The sequence below is a fragment of the Muntiacus reevesi genome, chromosome 6 (genome assembly GCF_963930625.1).
Source record: "Muntiacus reevesi chromosome 6, mMunRee1.1, whole genome shotgun sequence".
NCBI lineage: Eukaryota > Metazoa > Chordata > Mammalia > Artiodactyla > Cervidae > Muntiacus > Muntiacus reevesi.
Window position 1 is genome coordinate 108,074,659 of NC_089254.1, and position 18,285 is coordinate 108,092,943.

The 18,285-nt window shown below is 43.5% G+C and overlaps 1 protein-coding gene and 1 pseudogene across 1 annotated transcript in view; both read left to right on the top strand.

Annotated features, from left to right (window-relative positions):
- GALNTL5 (polypeptide N-acetylgalactosaminyltransferase like 5) overlaps nt 1-16,243 on the top strand; it is a 52,687-nt gene extending 36,444 nt beyond the window's left edge. Inside the window, exons 6-8 of the mRNA XM_065938975.1 lie at nt 426-543; nt 13,193-13,342; nt 16,088-16,243. Of these exons, the coding sequence (XP_065795047.1) occupies nt 426-543; nt 13,193-13,342; nt 16,088-16,243 (424 nt within the window). The remainder of the gene's footprint in view (nt 1-425; nt 544-13,192; nt 13,343-16,087) is intronic.
- Nucleotides 2,123-3,591, top strand: LOC136170621 (growth factor receptor-bound protein 14 pseudogene; annotated as a pseudogene).
- Nucleotides 16,244-18,285: the final 2,042 nt, after the last annotated feature.

Sequence of the window (18,285 nt, forward strand, 5' to 3'; positions counted from 1 at the left end):
TGTTTCTCAAGAGACTTTCTCCAAATCACTTCCCACATTTTCTAATAACTATGACTCCAGGCTCACTTCTCCTTTAATGTTACCCTCTTTGTTTCACAAACTATATGAGTCAATTTTCTAACACCGTAGCCTAGCAAGTCCTTCATCTTTGCCTCTATTTTAATTTAGCTAGACTTGTGTGATTTTCTATGAGTTACTTAACCTCTCTGAACCTTATTTCTTTCTCTGTAAGTCTGGTGAATAACTTCACATGCTGTTATGAGAATTAAATGAGTACATACTTAAATGTATATGAAGATAATTTTGAAGCTAACATGGGTGTTTTCTAGTTTTTAACTGTTTTCGCTATATTCAACATAACTTTGGCTAAAATCCATAATGCCTGCACATATGGAATCAATCTAATATCTGTGTGTTCTTTGTAGGTCACCTGCAATGCCTGGAGGAATTTTTGCTATAAGTAGGCATTATTTTAATGAAATTGGACAGTACGACAAGGGCATGAATCTGTGGGGAGGAGAAAACCTGGAACTCTCACTAAGGGTAATTCCAACCTTATGTTTTCAATAGTTACCTTTATACATAGAAAGTAAAATCTAACTTTAAGTCACATAATATGTTGTGGCAGCTGTGCCCTGATTCCCTACAGGCACATCAGGTGTTATTCAGGTGTCACATCAAGTCAATGATTTTTGGGATTCCTTACAGAAATGGGCTTCCCTAGTGGTTCAGCTGGTAAAGAATCTGCCTGCAATGCAGGAGAACTGGGTTCGATCCCTGGATTGGGAAGATCCCCTGGAGAAGGGAACGGCTACTCACTCCAGTATTCTGGCCTGCAGAATCCCATGGATTGTATAGTCCATGGGGTCAAAAAGAGTCAGACACGACTGAGCGACTTTCACTTACAGAAATGGAAAACCTTTCATAAAATATCAGATTTTCTTACCTGTGTTTTTTTCTAACATCAGATATGTTAAATTAATATGATATTTTTCATCTGTTTGTGGAATCTCTTGGTAGTAACATGGTAGAAAAAAACACGGGATTAGGAGGGAGAGGACTTGGGTGTCACTAAATATGTGGGCTGAGTTAGGCCTCTGGTTCTCTATCTTTAAAATAAGAGGACTTGGTAAAAGATGTCTAAGTTTTGTCCTGACTCTTAAATCTTGAGATACCTGCTACAGCATGGATGAAACTTGAAGACATTTTGCTAAGTGAAAGAAGCCGGATGCACATGGGGTAAGTGAGTGAAAGTCGCTCAGTTGTGTCCGACTCTTTGTGACCCCAGAGGCTATATGGTGCATGGAATTCTCCAGGCCAGAATACTGGAGTGGTAGCCTTTCCCTTTTCCAGGGGACCTTCCCAACCCAGGGATCGAACCCAGGTCTCCCTCATTGTAGATGGATTCTTTACCAGCTGAGTTCTCAGGGAAGCCCCAGATGCAAATGACCATGTATTTATGAGTCCATTCATATGAAATGTCCAGACCTTGCACATCGGCAGGAACAGAATGTGAATTAGCGGTTGCCAGGGGCAGGGGGAGGAGAGTGACTGCTGATGGGGACCAGGTTTCTATTTGGGGTGGTGAAATGTCCTGTAACTCGATGGTGGCGAGGATTATGCAACCTTGTGAAAATACTGAAGATCACTGAGTTATGTATTTTAGAAGGGTGAATTTCTGGTGGTGCACAAATTATACCAATAAAAAATAATAGATTAAACTTAAAAAAAAAATTCTGGCCTCGCCTGCCGCTCGGCCGAGCGTCTGAGCCGCCCGCGTCCAGAGCGCAGGCGCCGAGGCCGACGCACCTGCAGCGCGCTCGCTGCCGAACGGGCACCTCGCCTCCCGCCGCCCGATCTCCTTCTCCTCCCATGACGCCCGAGCCCCCCGGCCGGCGACAGTGGCCACTTCCCTGCAAGATGGGCAGAGCGCCGCGGGTCGCGCGCCTGCCCAGGACTCGCCGCTGGCCGCCCAGGTGTGCAGCGCTGCCCAGGAGAGGGGCGACGCCCGCGACCTGGCACCGGCCCCCTGCTGCACGCGCGGGCGCTCCTGCCCCCTCCGGACGCGACCCGCGGCTGTGCGGCAGACAGGAGAAAAAAGAAAGATCTTGATGTTCTGGAAATGCCATCTATTCCAAACCCTTTTCCTGAGCTATGCTGCTCTCCATTTACATCTGTGTTGTCAGCAGGCCTGTTTCCCAAAGCAAATTCAAGGAAAAAACAGGTAATTAAAGTATACAGTGAAGATGAAACCAGCAGAGCTTTAGAGGTACTCAGTGACATAACTGCCGGGGATGTTTGCCAGCTGTTGGTCCTGAAGAATCATTACATTGATGACCACAGCTGGGCCCTTTTTGAGCACCTGCCTCATGTAGGTCTAGAAAGAACAGTAGAAGACCACGAGCTGGTGATTGAAGTGCTATCTAACTGGGGGATGGAAGAAGAAAATAAGCTCTACTTTAGAAAAAAATTATGCCAAATATGAATTCCTTAAAAACCCAATGTACTTTCCCCCAGAGCATATGGTGTCTCTTGCAACTGAAACCAATGGTGACATATCCCCCACACAGATTTTACAGATGTTTCTAAGTTCAAGCACATATCCTGAAATCCATGGCTTCTTACATTCAAAAGAACAGGGAAAGAAGTCCTGGGAAAAGATTTACTTCCTTTTAAGAAGATCCGGTTTATATTTTTCTACTAAAGGGATATCAAAGGAACCACGGCATTTGCAGTTTTTCCAGCGAATTTGGCAATAGCGATATTTATGTGTCACTGGCAGGCAAAAAAAACAAACAAACACGGAGCACCGACTAACCATGGATTCTGCTTTAAGCCCAACAAAGCAGGAGGGCCCCGAGACCTGAAAATGCTCTGTGCAGAAGAAGAGCAGAGTAGGATGTGCTGGGTCACCTCGATTAGATTGCTTAAGTATGGCATGCAGCTGTACCGGAATTACATGCATCCCTATCAAGGCAGAAGTGGCTACAGTTCTCAGAGTGTATCTCGCATGAGAAGTAAATCAGAGAATTTCCTGGTAGCAATGGACTTCTCAGGCCAGAAAACCAGAAAATTATAGAAAATCCCACTGAAGCCTTTTCCGTTGCAGTTGAAGAAGGACTAGCTTGGAGGAAGAAAGGATGTTTACGCCTGGGCAGTCACGGTAGCCCCACCTCGTCTTCACAGAGCTCTGCCACAAACTTGGCTATCCATCAGTCCCAACCATGGTTTCACCACAAAATTTCTAGAGAGGAAGCTCAGCGATTAATTATTCAGCAAGGTCTAGTGGATGGAGTTTTCTTGGTACGGGATAGTCAGAGTAACCCCAAAACTTTTGTACTGTCAATGAGTCATGGACAAAAAATAAAGCACTTTCAAATTATACCAGTGGAAGATGATGGTGAGATGTCCCACACCCTAGATGAGATATACAAGATTTACAGATCTAATCCAGTTGGTGGAGTTCTATCAACTCAATAAGGGCGTTCTTTCTTGCAAGCTGAAACATTATTGTGCTAGGATTGCACTTTAGCCAAACCAGAAGTGACTTGTTAAACTGTTGAGGAAAAAGAACTCAAGAAAAAGACCAGAAATAAGAGTGAAGGCATTTCCATGGTGAAAATAATCTATTTCACCTACAATTACAAAAAATAGTTTGTACATTACAAATAATTCAAGGTTTGGATTGATGTTACCTTCATCATTTAAAAATTCATTAGTTAAAAATTCATTAGTTAAAATTAAACCTCAGAAAAAAATGAAAAAAAAAAATTCTATGAGAACACTGGACATCAGGGTGAGTCCCAGCCCTATCCCTCACTTGGTGTAAGATGCTTGGCAGGTCATTCACTTTTCTAGTTCTAGGTTTTCTCACCTGTTAAATTGTTGTTATTTAGTTGCTAAGTCATATCTAATTCTTTACAACCCCATGGACTATAGCCCACGAGGCTTCTCTGTTCATGGAATTTCCCAGGCAAGAATATTGGAATGGGTTACCATTTTCTTCTCCAGGAGATCTTCCCGACCCAGGGATCAAACCTGTGTCTCCTGCATTGACTGGCAGTTTCTTTACCACTGAGTTGCCAGGGAAGCCCACACCGTTAAATAGGAATAAATAAAAATCCCATTCTGAGAACTGTATAACAATTTAATGTGGGAATTCCCTGGTTGTCCAGTGGTTAGGACTCTGTGCTTTCACTGCCAAAGGCCTGGGTTCAATTCCTGGTCAGGGAACTAAGATCCTGCAAGGTGCATGGCATGACCAAAAAAAAAAAAAAGACTTAATGAAATAATTGGGGTGGAGAATAAGGTACAAAGTAGATATGCCTGGAAAGTCTGAAGAAGATACTAAGGTATGACAATTCAAACATTTATCATATGTTTATTATAGGTCATTTTTTACATTTGACTGAATTCTAATAGATTTTTATAATGATAACTTTGAACTGTGCATAAACATGTGGGCTGTCAGCTCATCATCATTGCCCTTCACATTTTTTCCCTCACTTTTCTCTGCTTTGTGTCTTTTCTAACAGAGACAATCAGATGTAGAGAAAACTGCTTCCTTTATGAGAAAATTCCTATTCTCTCTGAGCTTTAGCTTCCTTAGAAGTGTATGTGTGTGTGTGTGTTTGTGTGTGTGTGTGAGTCGCTCAGTCATGTCTAATTCTTGTGACCCCATGGACTTTAGCCTGCCAGGCTCCTCTGTCCATGGGATGCTCCAGGCAAGAATACTGGAGCGGGTTCCCATTTCCTTCTCCAGGGGATCTTCCCAACACAAGGATCAAACCAAGTCTCCTGCATCTTTTGCATTGCAGGTGAATTCTTTACCTGCTGAACCACTGGGGGGAAGCCCCTAAGATAGTTATAGGAGCTGATACCTAAGTGATGGCCATGTTGTTCTACTTTAATTTTGTCAACCATCCTTTATATTCTCTGAGATCACTTACAGAGATTGTACTTTGAATTGCATTTCTCTCAGCATGTACTTAGATGTTTATCAGATCTGCTTTTTGTGTTTTTTCAATTTTTTTTTTTTTTTCTGCTTTAGATTTTATCACCCTCTTCTTTTTTGGCTGGCTACTTTCTATATTTTTAAAAATTAAAGCCCAAACATCTTTTCTAATGCTTTGGATACCTTTTTTTGACTATAGGGGCATTTAGAGCAATGTATTCTTCCTCCAAAACCCCTATTTAGCAGTATCTTGTAAGTTTATTTTCATTGCTTTTTTTCCTACTCACTTGTTCCCTTCTGATCCAGGCATTGTTTTTGTGACCCTCAGTGCTTTTGGTACTTTTTATTGCTTGGTTGATCATTCCTCATTTTATTACCTTGGGCTCTGAGAATGAAGCATATGAAAAATCCCCCGTTTTCAGGACCTAGCAACTTAATAAGCACATCCTTGTGTCTCGGAATAGAATCGATTTTATGAATGATGCATCTTTGAAAACTGAGTATATTCCTTGCCTTGGCTTTACCTTCCCTCCAGATAGCAAATAACAGCTAGCTTATTACTCAAGTTCACTCATGATTTTTGCTTCAATAGTCAGCTACTTCATTCCTAATGGCACTTTGATATGTTTCAAGGATGCTTGGGTCTCACTTTTCATAAACAAACATGTAAATTAATAAACAGCTAGGCACTCTCTTGACACTGGTGGACCCCTCTGCCCAAGGAACCTGATTTTTCCTAAGGAAGGGTTAGCTACATCTACATCCAGTTCATTTCTCACTCATTGCAGTGAGTCACTGCCTAGAGGCCCTCAGCATCTTCCCTCTGATGTCATTTCAGGCACTGTCCCCAGTTCCATGTTGGTGTCCCTAGTGGACGACTTTTGGTCTTACGTGTGCTTGAGGTTACTGTAGTATTTGATGCAGTATGCGTGTGCTCAGTTGAGTCCGACCCTTTGTGACTCCATGGACTGTCGTCTGCCAGCCTCCTCTCGTCCATGAAATTTTTCAGACAAGAATACTGGAGTGGGTTACCATTTTCCTCCTCCAGGAGATCTTCCTGACCCCAGGATTGAACCTGCATTTCTTGTGTCTCCTGCATTGGCGTGTGGGCTAAGTCAACTTCAGTCGTGTTCGACTCTTTGAGATCCCATGGACTATAGCCCACCGGGCTCCTCTGTCCATGGGATTCTCCAGGCAAGAATACTGGAGTGGGTTGCCATGGCCTCCTCCAAGGGATCCTCCCAACCCAGGGATCGAACCTGCATCTCTTACGTCTCCTGCATTGGCAGGCGGGCTCTTTACCACTAGTGCCAGCTGGGAAGCCCCTGCATTGGCAGACAGATTACCTCTAGTGCCCAGTCTCTTCCAGAAGAGTTCTTGGATTTTAGAGCAAAATCCAAGAAAATCCCCTTGCCTTGCTCAGCTGTGCCCAATTCCTTCCCAGGAATTTATTCTTCTGTGTATCTCTCAAGCATGGCTGTTCCCAAGACTTTTCTTGACAACACTTGTTTCTCACCCCATGTGCTCTTCAGGGCTCAGGGCTGATATGGAGCCATTTTTTGCACCTGTGAAGCCGTGCCTGTTGTTAACCTAGTGCAATGTTTCCTTATCTGCTAGGAAAAAACCTCTCCACTGAGCCAGCCACCTGCAGTCCACCATGCGCTCAGCCTTCTCCGCATCTCAAACTTCCCCTCCATGACCCAGAAGCAAAAGGGACCCAAAGGGGTCAAAAGGCGAGCCAGGGCCGCCAGGATCTGTAGCAGCACGTCTCTTCTCCTTGGCCTGTGTCTGTGCCATCCCCTGGCTGATCCTTTTCCTAATATACCCCGTCAGCTTCCATGGCTGTAACTGACACCTGTGTGGTGCTAAAACCCACGTCCCGTTTTAGCTTCGGACTAAACGAAAGAGAGTCTTCTCAGTTTCAGACTCTCTTGAGAGTTCAAGTGAAGTTCGAGGTTCAACATGCCCATCATCTAAGGAGTAGCTCTTGCGTCGGGCTGTGCCACGTGCTGGGTATTCAGAAGATGCAATCCCCTTTCATTCATTCACTCACTCGCTCATTCAACAGTATTTACTGAGAACCTGTTATGTGCCAAGCCCTGCGCTGGGTGCTAAAATACAGCAGCTCTTAATGCGGAAGTGGTTTCGAATGGCATAAAGCTTCCATTCTCTTCGGGGAAGAGTGAGATGATTAGTTATTTAGTTGTATTTCTGATCACTGCGATGAAGGAGAAATACAGAGTACTGTGAGGTCACACAGAAGGGGAACCTGGCCTTGTCTTGGGGGAGGGGTGTGTCTTCAGTGGCTTCCCTACAGAAGTGGCGTGTTAGGTGAGATGTGAAGGATACAGTGTATTTCATCTTCCAGTTGTCGCCATGTGTGACATGCACCACTCTGAAATATTACAGATGCTAGCTCACTTCATCTTCACAATAAACCTGGGAGGGAGGCACCCACATTGTCTCCTGTTCAGAGTGGAGAAACCACGTCACAGAGAGGTGGTATAGCTTGGCAAATTCACAGAACTCATAAGCAGTGTGCTCCAGCCTGTCCCTTCCTGGCTTGTATGATCTATTCAACTTCAGGTCTTAAGGCCCCTGCGGCCCCCCAGCTTAGAACAGGTTTACCCTGTTTCTAAGTCACTTCTCGCTAATGAATGAATGTGAAGTCACTCAGTCGAATCCGACTCTTTGCAATCCCATGGACTGTAGCCTACCAGGTTCCTCCGTCCATGGGATTTTCCAGGCAAGAATACTGGAGTGGGTTGCCATTTCCTTCTCCAGGGGATCTTCCCAACCCAGGGATTGAACCTGGGTCTCCCGCATTGCAGACAGACGCTTTACCATCTAAGGCACCAGGGGAGCCCAGGTTTCTCGCTGAGGCTGGCCATATATTGGATGTCTCCAGTGCCCAGAACTTGCTTTAGTTGCCCTGAGGTCAGTATTACCATTGCTCATGGGAAGTGATGATTCGCTGTTGCCCTTGGAGCTGCAGCTTCAATTCCAACCTTGGAATAAGTCTCAGAACCAGGCTCCAGGTCGGCACCTCCGTTTCCCTGAGAGAACAGGCAGCCTGTGCCCTGGCTGGCCCCCCGCCTCTGTGCTCTATCCCACTGTACCCCAAAGGGTCAGGACACTGCTTCGGGGCCCAGGGCCCTGCTCTACACCCGGAGAACCGCCCGCCTCACCTCCAGGCTGGGTGCTTAGACCCGGAGGCCAGCTCAGATTCAGCCCACAGTTGCTGCAGCCCAGGGAGGTTGTAGTTTGAGAGCAAACCACAAGCGCTGGTTTGTGCTAGAGAAGGGCTAAAGTGGGTTCTCCTGCATCTTCACCTTGAGGATGAGGCAAGCTGCTCAGCACCCAGCCCCCTGCTCAGACCAGTGACTTTTCTTGGCCCATCTGCGCAGAAATTTCACCCTGTAGGGTTTCCCCAAGTCTCTCTTTCTCTGCTCACTCCACCTGCTCCATAATCTTATCCAGATCATATTTGCCTGACTGATGGATGCAAGTGATACCAATTCTCGCCCCTTCCCAGTTCCTTCTCCTGAGTCATAAGCTTGTGTGACCAGTTGCCTACACGTTACCATCATTAGAATGTCCCATAGGTATGCTGACCAGCTAGGTGGGTGCTGAGAAAAAAGGGTGTCAAGGACAGCCCAGTTACCAGTCAGCTAATGCCATGATGATACTTGTTACAGACCAGTTCAAAACCAGGCAATTCAGAACAAGAAGCATCTACTTTCTTCTTTCAGATGTCTGCGGATCGGCCAGCATGGCTCTGCCTGTGCATTTACACTGGCGGGGCTGGGCTCTGAGTCTGCTCAGCTTTTCTGGTCATTCTACTACCAACTCTGGGCATGTTCTTATGTGACAGTAGGAAGCCAAAAGTCAAGGCAAACCACACAGCCTATCTAACGTCTCCAGAGACACCATGTCTGCTCACCTTCCATGGACCAAGGCTTCTCAAATGGACAAGTCCAATGTCAGTGTGTCAGAGAAATATACTCTGCCCCTTGGTGAGGGGTAGAGAGTGAGACAATACTTGCAGAACAGTATTTTCATCAATCACACCAAGTTTCTTGAGCAGCTAAGTGGATAAGAGGTCCCATTTACTTCCTTAGTGTATCAGTTAGTTTTTGCTGTGTAACAAACTGTCCCAAAAATACAGTGGCTTGAAACAACAAACAATTGTTACTCCTCAAAAATTGTTGTGTTGCTAAAATGGTTTTTTCGGTCACAGCCAGGAGGGCTGATTTTACTAGTGATGCTTACACATCTGTGTTCATCTGGAGGGTCAGCTGGTGCTGGCTAGCATGGGATGGCCTCATTTACATGTCTGGACATTGGCCAGTGTCCAGTGTTGGGGCAGTGGAGATGACCAGACCATTTGTCTCTCGTGGTTAGGCAGGCTAGCGAGGTTCATTCACTGTGAAGTGGTCACAAGGTTCCCAAGAGCAAAAGGTTCCCAAGTGCTGCACACACTTTTCAAGCATCACCTTTGCTAATGTCCTGTTGGGCAAAGCAAGTCACAAGGCCAAGACCAGTTTCAAGAGATGGAGAAATAAACCTCGTTTCTTGATGAGTGGAGTACAGAGTTACTTAGCAGTTAAATGTGCAGGTAGGAATGAAAAGCATATGTGACTGTGCTTATAACCTACCACACTTCACTACAGCAGAGACACTCTCATTTTACAAAACACAAACCCTAAGCACTTCACAAGTGTCAGATTATCTGATGCTCATAACAATCCCATGAGGCAGGTACTGTCTTTTTTTTTTTTTTAATATTTGCTTATTTGGCTGTGTTGGATCTTAGTTGCTGCATGTGGGGCCTTGGTTGCTTTCTGTGTGATCTCTCTTTTCAGCGCACGAACTTTCTAGGTGCCTAGGTTCTCTATTTTTGTCATGCAGGCTCTCTAGTTGTGGCAGGCAGGCTCTGAAGTGTGCAGACTCAATAGTAAGGCCAGTGCTATTGTTATTCTCATTTTACAGATGAGGAAACTGATACACAAATGGATTGAGTAACTTGCCCCAGATCCCACGGCTCATAGGGCATTTGAACCACACGGAGTGGCCTCTGAGTTTGGACTCTGAAGTACTAAACTATACTAACTGTTTTTTTATGGTTTTTTTTTTAAATTATTAATCTATTTATTTGGCTGCACTGGGTCTTAGTTGCAGCACGTGGGATCTTTAGTTGTGTCTTGTGAACTCTGAGTTGTGGCATGTGGGGTCTAGTTCCCAGACCAGGGATCGAAGCCAGATGCCCTGCTTTGGGAGCGTGGAGTCTTAGCCACTGGACCACCACAGAAGTCCCACTATATTAACTCTTGATGGGATATTCTCCCTCCTCACCATCCTCTTCCTCCTCTAATAATAATAGTAATACTGGGAGCTGGACAGACTCCTTCCAGCAGTATATCCGAGAAAGAAAGCTGACCATCTCCTACATGGACAATGAGCAGAACAAAAGACATGTCCGGATGGATTGTGTCCCTTTGAGAATGAATCAAGAGGAAAAGAGCAACTGCATGGGTCCTGTGAAAATGGGGCTAAGTTGCGATTGCATCCTCAATTTGACTTTTTGAGAAAGTCTTTTAGTATGTGTTTTATTTTCACTCCCCCTTGATCACTTTGGTTACTTTTCTATTCTATGTTCATAGCCAGATCTCTTTTTTGATTAGAAACATTTCACACATGTAAGACTGCACCAACAATAATAAATACTTCTGTATCTGTCCTAATTATTAAATGGATATTACTGATTTTCCAAATTTCCTTAAGATCTCCTGAAAAAGAGATTAAAACATTGCAGGTGACTGGTATCAGTTAACTTTTGCTGCATAACAAAGCACCCCCAAGCAGTAGCTTAAATGATCAACTATTTAGTTCTCAATTGCAGGTGAAAAAGAGATTCAGAGAGGATATGTCTGAGCATCAGCATGTAGCAAAGATGATTAAAAAAAACCTAAATCTTTGGACTTCTGGTCTAAGGGATTTTCTACTGTATCATTCATTTTATTCTATTATTTTTTAAAAATTTATTTTATTTGCTTGCATTGAGTCTCAACTGTGGCACGTAGGATCCTCCCTGTGGTGAGCAGGCTCAGTAGTTTTGGTGTGGGCGTGTGGGCTTAACTGCCCCACGGCATGTGAGATCTTAATTCCCGGGCCAGGGATCAAACACATGTCCCCCCCACTGCAAGCTGGATTCTCAACCACTGGACCATCAGGGAAATCTCTTTGTGATTCATTAAAGAGTCTCAAGTTCTACCAACTAAGCGAGCCAGGTGAAGATACTGTGGCATGCATTCTGGAGAAGGCATTCAATGTGTATTTTTGTAGACATTTTATGGGAATCAGTTCAGTTCAGTCGCTCAGTCGTGTCCGACTCTTTGTAACCCCATGGACCACAGCACGCCAGGCCTCCCTGTCCATCCAAACCCATGTCCATTGAGTCGGTGATGCCATCCAACCATCTAATCCTCTGTTGTCCCCTTCTCCTCCTGCCCTCAATCTTTCCCAGCATCAGGGTCTTTTCCAATGAGTCAGTTCTTCGCATCAGGTGGCCAAAGTATTGGAGTTTTAGCTTCAACATCAGTCCTTCCAATGAACACCCAGGACTGATCTTTAGGATGGACTGGTTGGATATTTCTGGGTATTTCTAAAGAACCCTGGAAGTTTGTTGTACCAGTCATTAGGTCTCATGTCAGAAGTTCTGCTTTTCCCTTTAACATAATCCTTTCTGACTATCTGATATTTTCACCATAATACTTCTGAATATTGTTTTCAATGAGTCTTATTTTAAATGATTAGGTGGATTTCCTAAGAAAACATCTATAAAACTGGGATGTGTGACCTTGATTAATTAGAACAGTGGTTCTCACACTTTAGAATGCATCAGAATCAACTAAAGAACTGATTAAAGTACAGAAATACTGGGCCCCCAGACCCAGCGTTCCTAGGTCAGTAGGTCTGGGTAGGCCCAGGGATTTACATTTGTGAGTTCCCTACTGATGCTGCTGCTGCTGACCTAGGAACCATGTAAGCGTCACTGACTCAAACGGAAGAGTTGTGTAAGTATACTCTACGTAAGGTTTACATTACAAGCACATTCTTTGTCGTGTTATCTATAATAATAAAAAAACTTAAAACTACCAACATTCCAATATTCTTGTATTATTCCAAATAATACAAGACTATAAAAATAACTTTGCCAAACATTAAATTAAAAAAGCAAGTTGTCTTACTGTTGTGTATCTATGTATACACACATACATACTTGGATTATTAGGCGGTTTCCTGGTGGCTCAGTGGTAAAGAATTCCCCTACCAATGCAGAAGACATAAGTTTAATCCCTGGGTCTGGAAGATCCCCTAGAGAAGGAAATGGCAACCCACTCCAGTATTCTTGCCTCAGAAGTCCCATGAACAGAGGAGCCTGTTGGGCTATAGTCCACGGAGTTGTGAGAGAGTTGGATAAAACTTAGCAACTAAACAACAACAATTTCAATTAGTATTGACTGATGAAGTCTTTAAAAAGTGATTTTTTCCCCTGTTTGCTTTTCTACACTTATTTTTCCTATGGTCATATTTTGTGTGTGTAGTAAAAAAAAAAAAAGTTATTAAAAATAAGCAGTATAAAGTGTTTTAAGTACAAAAAAAGAGGAATAACTGAAGTCACCCATGATCAATGTTTCTTTTGTTATCTACTAACAGCCAACCGAATCCACTATTCTTGCCTGGAGAATCCCATGGGCATAGGAGCCTGGTGGGCTGCATTCCATGGGGTTGCAAAGAGTTAGACACGACTGAGCGACTGAACCTAACAGCCAGAAGTACTTAAGAGTCTCAGAAAATGTTACTTTCAGCATATTGTTTGAGAATATCCTAAGACAAACTATCTTGTCAGTCTTCCTATGATCAGCATCAGAGCTGGTCATGTAGGAGCAAGGCAGGACCACTTAGTATTCAGAGCCATGACTCTGGGGCCAGATTTGAGTTTGAAATTTGTGCTCTGCCGCTATATTACTGGGAAAACTTCTTGACTAATGTATGTATTAGTTTCTTCATTTGTAGAATGGGGATGATCACAGTGTAAGGTTGTGTGAGGATTAAATGAAATAAGACACTTAACGATGGCTGTTGCTGTTTCTGTTTTAATTCAGCAGTTGCCTGTTACTAGCAAGCAGACACTATCATTAATTAATGCGTTTTCTGTTTTCCTTATGTCTGTAGATCTGGATGTGTGGAGGCCAGCTCTATGTAATCCCCTGCTCTCGAGTTGGACACATCAACAGGCAACACTTGACAAACCACTCTGAAGTTATAAAAGCCATGGAATATAACAATCTCAGACTGGTACACACTTGGCTAGATGAATACAAGGTGAAGGATACATTCCTGGTTAGGGAAGATGAGTCAGAACAGAGAGGGACTAGCTCTGAAGAAGCCTTCTACTGCCTTCCAGATACCAAATTCTGTGCTTTTCCTTACGTTAGGGTCCAGGTGGTGCTAGTGGTAAAGAACCCGCCTGCCAATGCAGGTAGACATAAGAGACATGGGTTCCATCCCTGGGTTGGAAGATCCCCTGGAGAAGGGCATGGCTACCCACTCCAGTATTCTTGCCTGGAGAATCCCAAGGACAGAGGAGCCTGGGGGGCAACGGTCCACAGGATTGCAAAGTCGGACAGGACTGAAGCCACTTAGCACACATGTGCCCTTTCAGTTCCTCACCCACTCATTTTCAGACCCTATTCGTGATTACTTCCTTCTAACCCACTACACTTGCACCTTACTCATTGTTTTAATCTCTAGGGAAACTCAGGTTTCTCAGCAGTAAATCGACCAACACACGAAGTCTTTTTTTTCTTCCCCAGGTCTATTTTCCACTCCCAAGATTACCCCTCTGCAGCAGACACCTCTCTGTCCCCATTCCCATGCATACGTTTTTAGATTCTCTTCCTCGACTCGCTACCAAGTCCCAAGTGATTCGGCTGAAGCGCCACACACGAGGATCTTTGCTACCTCTTTTCCTTTCTGGTCAAATGTTTTTACATCAAAGCCAGGCCCCTTCATGCGTGCATCTCCCCATGCTTTCAGCCTCTTGCCAGGACCTTTAGGATGTGCATATAGAGAATATATAGATGCAGCTTTGTTTTAATTTGAAAGTTCAAACTGATGTGGACAGTAGCCACACGACCTCATTGCAGATACATGGGTAGAAATATGGAAGACTGTCTCTGTGATAGTATATGTCCTGGTCTTGATCTAATATTTCTTTATTATTATTTTAAATTATAAAAGTAATAATACTTCAAATTCTTTAGTAAGCAGGGCAATATGAATTAAAACCTCAATGAGATATTTTTACATAGCCACCCGGAGGGGTGAAACATGTTTGAAGCCTGACAGGATCATGTGTGGGCAAGTCTCAGACACTGTGGGTGGGAGTGTTAATTGTTACAAACTCCTTTTGGGAAACAGTTTGGCACTATTGAATAAAATAATAACAGATAATGACTATCCCATGATCTAGCAAGTCCATCCTGTGTAGACACTACACAATGGGTGCTTCTGTGCACCAGAACAGATGAACAGGAATGTTTGTAAACAGCACTGATTGTGTTAGCCAAAACAGAATACGACCCAAATGCTTACCAGGAAGGGAATGGAATATGGTAAATATGATATGTTTAATCGATATACTTCTATGTAGCAATGAAAATTAACCAACTTTAGACACAAATACAGCAGCATAGGTAAATCTTCAAGACAGTGAACTAAAGAAGCCAAACACAATAGCATACATCTGTATTTTTCCACTTCTATAAAGTTAAAAACATAATATCAAACCATATCATTTATGCATGAATAATTAGATATCAATGCTAGAAAGAAAAGCAAAGAAATGAACACATGATCAGGATAGCACTTGAAACTTAAGAGGAAGAATTATGATCATGAAGGAAAAGGTAAGTGGCTTCTGAGGTACTGGTTTTGTTCTATTTCTTGACCTAGCCAAGTTTACTCAGATTGATTTTTTTGATAATTCATTAAGGTGCACATTTATATTTTATGTGCTTCTTTTGTATGCTTATTGTATTTCCTGATGTTTAAAAATTATTTTTAAAAAGGTGTAGCATCTGCATTTTTAAAAGTCTTACAGTATTGAAAAGTATGAAGTGAAAAGTAAGCTTCTGAAGCCCATAGTTCTACCCCTCAGAAGTCATCACTAACTTACTCTCTGTAGTTTCTGTTATATTCACATACACAGGAGTATATAGCCTTTTCTTTTACATAACTAGATTTGAGCATCAGTATTTTGTTTTAGAATTTTCCAGTTATTTATATAATTTAAAAACATACTTTCAAAGTCTTAAAATCAGAACATATAAACCTGTCACTCTCTTAAATATTTCCTTTGAATAGATTTCCTAAAATTGATCCCATTAATAAACAGCCCCCATAGATAACATTCTGATCGTCTCAGCTTCTTGTTATTCCTTAACTCTGCTGAAATGAACATCCTTTCCCCACGTCTTTTTGCACATTTGTAGAGATATATCTTGAATAAATCTGGAAACATGGACTCATGGGCCAGGAATTAGTGCCTGCCTAAATCCTGATGAATGTCCAAACTGTGCTTCCGTGTCTACACCGTGGCGGAGGGAGAAACTGAAGCCAGGATGCCCTCCTCCAGAGCCAGTTTTCCCTCAGCCACTGCACCACCCTGTTTCTGAAACCACTGAAGTGTTGACGGGGACTTGGGAGTGAGGGGTTCTGTCCTGTAGCCTCACTGGGAGATCAGGAGAGAGGGGGAACGCTACCACAGGTAACTGTGATTCGGGGCTCTTGGGAAGCAGGACCTAGGTCTCCTAGTCCCTCTAGCTGCTTTCGTCACGGTGGTCACAGCTCAGCCTTGAACAGCTGCGGCTGAGTGAGCCCCAGGTCTCAGGTGTCTGCCCGCCCCACACACAGGAAAAGGTTTATCGTTGATTGTTTTGTTTCAGTTCAGACGATGAAAATGTATACTGCTCTGTTAGATGATGAAATTAGATTCTGCTCTGTTAGATATCATGACTTGATGGACAAAGATTTGTTTGGTTTCATGAAATGATTCTTTCCATTTAGGAACAGTATTTTCTACGAAGACCCGCTCTGAAGTCTGCGGCCTATGGAAACATTAGTGAGCGTGTGGAGTTAAGGAAACGATTGGGTTGCAAGTCATTTCAGTGGTACTTGAATACTATCTTCCCAGAATTGGAGGCATCTGAGATAATCTCATGAGAGGAACACCAGTCGTTTTCATTAAAAAGGGGTTAAAAAGTCCCCTAGTCCTTCAACATTGAGAAGGCACAAGTTTGGACCATTATGAAATTATGTGAAATACAATAATAAATACAACCAGAATGGTTGACACCAGAATTGCCTTTTTTCCTCCCTTTAATGATGGCTCTGGGTACTTAGTTTCTCGCCCCTTATGGGGCGGCAAGACCTTGAACATTGGAAATGCATGTTGTCACACAGTTTAGACTATCAGAATTGATTGAGGTGCAGTGCATCATTTCCAATTATTTGCCAAGCCTCAGGTGGCACTAGCGGTAAAGAACTCACCTGCCAAAGAAGGAGACTAAAGAGATGCAGGCTCAGTCCCTGGGTAGGGAAGATCGTAGGAAATGGCAACCCTCTCCAGTATTCTTGCCTGGAAAATTCTGTGGACAGAAGAGCCTGGTGGCCTACAGTCCACGGGGCCACAAAGAGTTGGACATGACTGAGCTTAGCACATTTGCCAAGCCTACTTCGCCCTGGTAGACCATAAGGGGTGCTCCACTCATGGGCAACTCAGTTCCTACCACAGATAGGTGACTGGGCCAGTGACCTCCCCAGAAAGACATTCTCAGAGAGCCTTGGTTGGCCCATACTAATTTTGGCTCAACTGTATTGAGCTCCTTTTTCGCTGCTGGTGCAGATTCTGATCCTTATGCCTTGCTTGATTGGTTTCCTGAGTTTTTAATGTCCAGCCACTTGCTTGGATGACCCAGTTCTCCAGCCCAGCCTCCCCATTTGTTCCTGTCAGCCCTTCAGTTAATTGGAGACATTCCCTCTTCCTGGTTTCTGATTTTGCCTTTTTTCCTGCCTGTTCCCTCCTAAGGCTCTGGCCTACAGCTCTCCTGACACTCCCTGGCCCGCACGCCTTGTTGATAATCTGTGTTTGATGTGACTTGAGAACTGTTTAGCTGGGATTGGGGAAGAAGTAACGAGCTTCCATATCTATGCCGGGTGGACACACTCCCGGGTGTCTTAAAGTACTTCTATCAGGCTAGGGGGATGGCGGTGGCATTCACCATGGTGCACGCAGCTAGAAAAGTGAAAATATATTTAATTCAAAAACAAAGAGAATAAAAAAATGAGGGAAGGAACACATTGAAAGGAGTAGAAAGGAGGAGACTTAGAATCACTAAACATAGCTTCTACTAGAGAAAATATAGTTTTACATAGCAGGAAACAACTTATCTATTAAGCTCATTCTACCAACAACTGAATGGTCAGCTCAGGCCGTGTGTGTCTAGGTGCTGGGACACAGCAAACAATGGCGCAGGTAAACATCCGTCTCTTCATGGAGCTCGTGTTTTTTGAAATAATATATACAGTGTGAAAAAAAAAAAGAAACAGTTTATAATGTCTCTAAACCCATGGTGTTTGGCAAAATACTCTATAAAATCTATTGCTAGAAAGAGATGGGGAAAACCTGTGCCCATATGGTACAGGGCTTCCCAGGTGGTGCTAGTGGTAAGGAATCCACCTGCCAATGCAGGAGATGCAGGTTCAATCCCTGGGTCAGGAAGATCCCCTGGGGTAGGTAATGGCAACCCTCTCCTGAATTCCTGCCTGGAAAATTCTATGGGCAGAGGAGCCTGGGGGCCGCCTACAATCCATGGGGTCGCAGAGTGTCAGACACGACGGAGCACACACAACACACATGTTTGTTACAGGTGGTTAGGGTGACTTGATCGAGCTTTTACAAAGTCAGTCTGGCAGAACAAAGTAATAGCCACATTATTATCATATTCTTGGCACATATTTATACCTTAGCTGCTTCTAGAAAGTAATAAAAAATCAATTGTAATAAATCAATGAATCTATTAAAGTTAAGAGTAATATACAAAATAAAAGTTATGTAGCCAAAGGCAAAAAGAGAATTGTAGTATAAATTCAGAGAATCTTCTTGTTTGGTAAGCATAAAGAGAGATGTAAATACCAACACTGAGCCAAGGGGGGAAAACGTTCTTTTTCTTAGAGCCATGGGCCTAGCATGGTCTCAGTTTTTT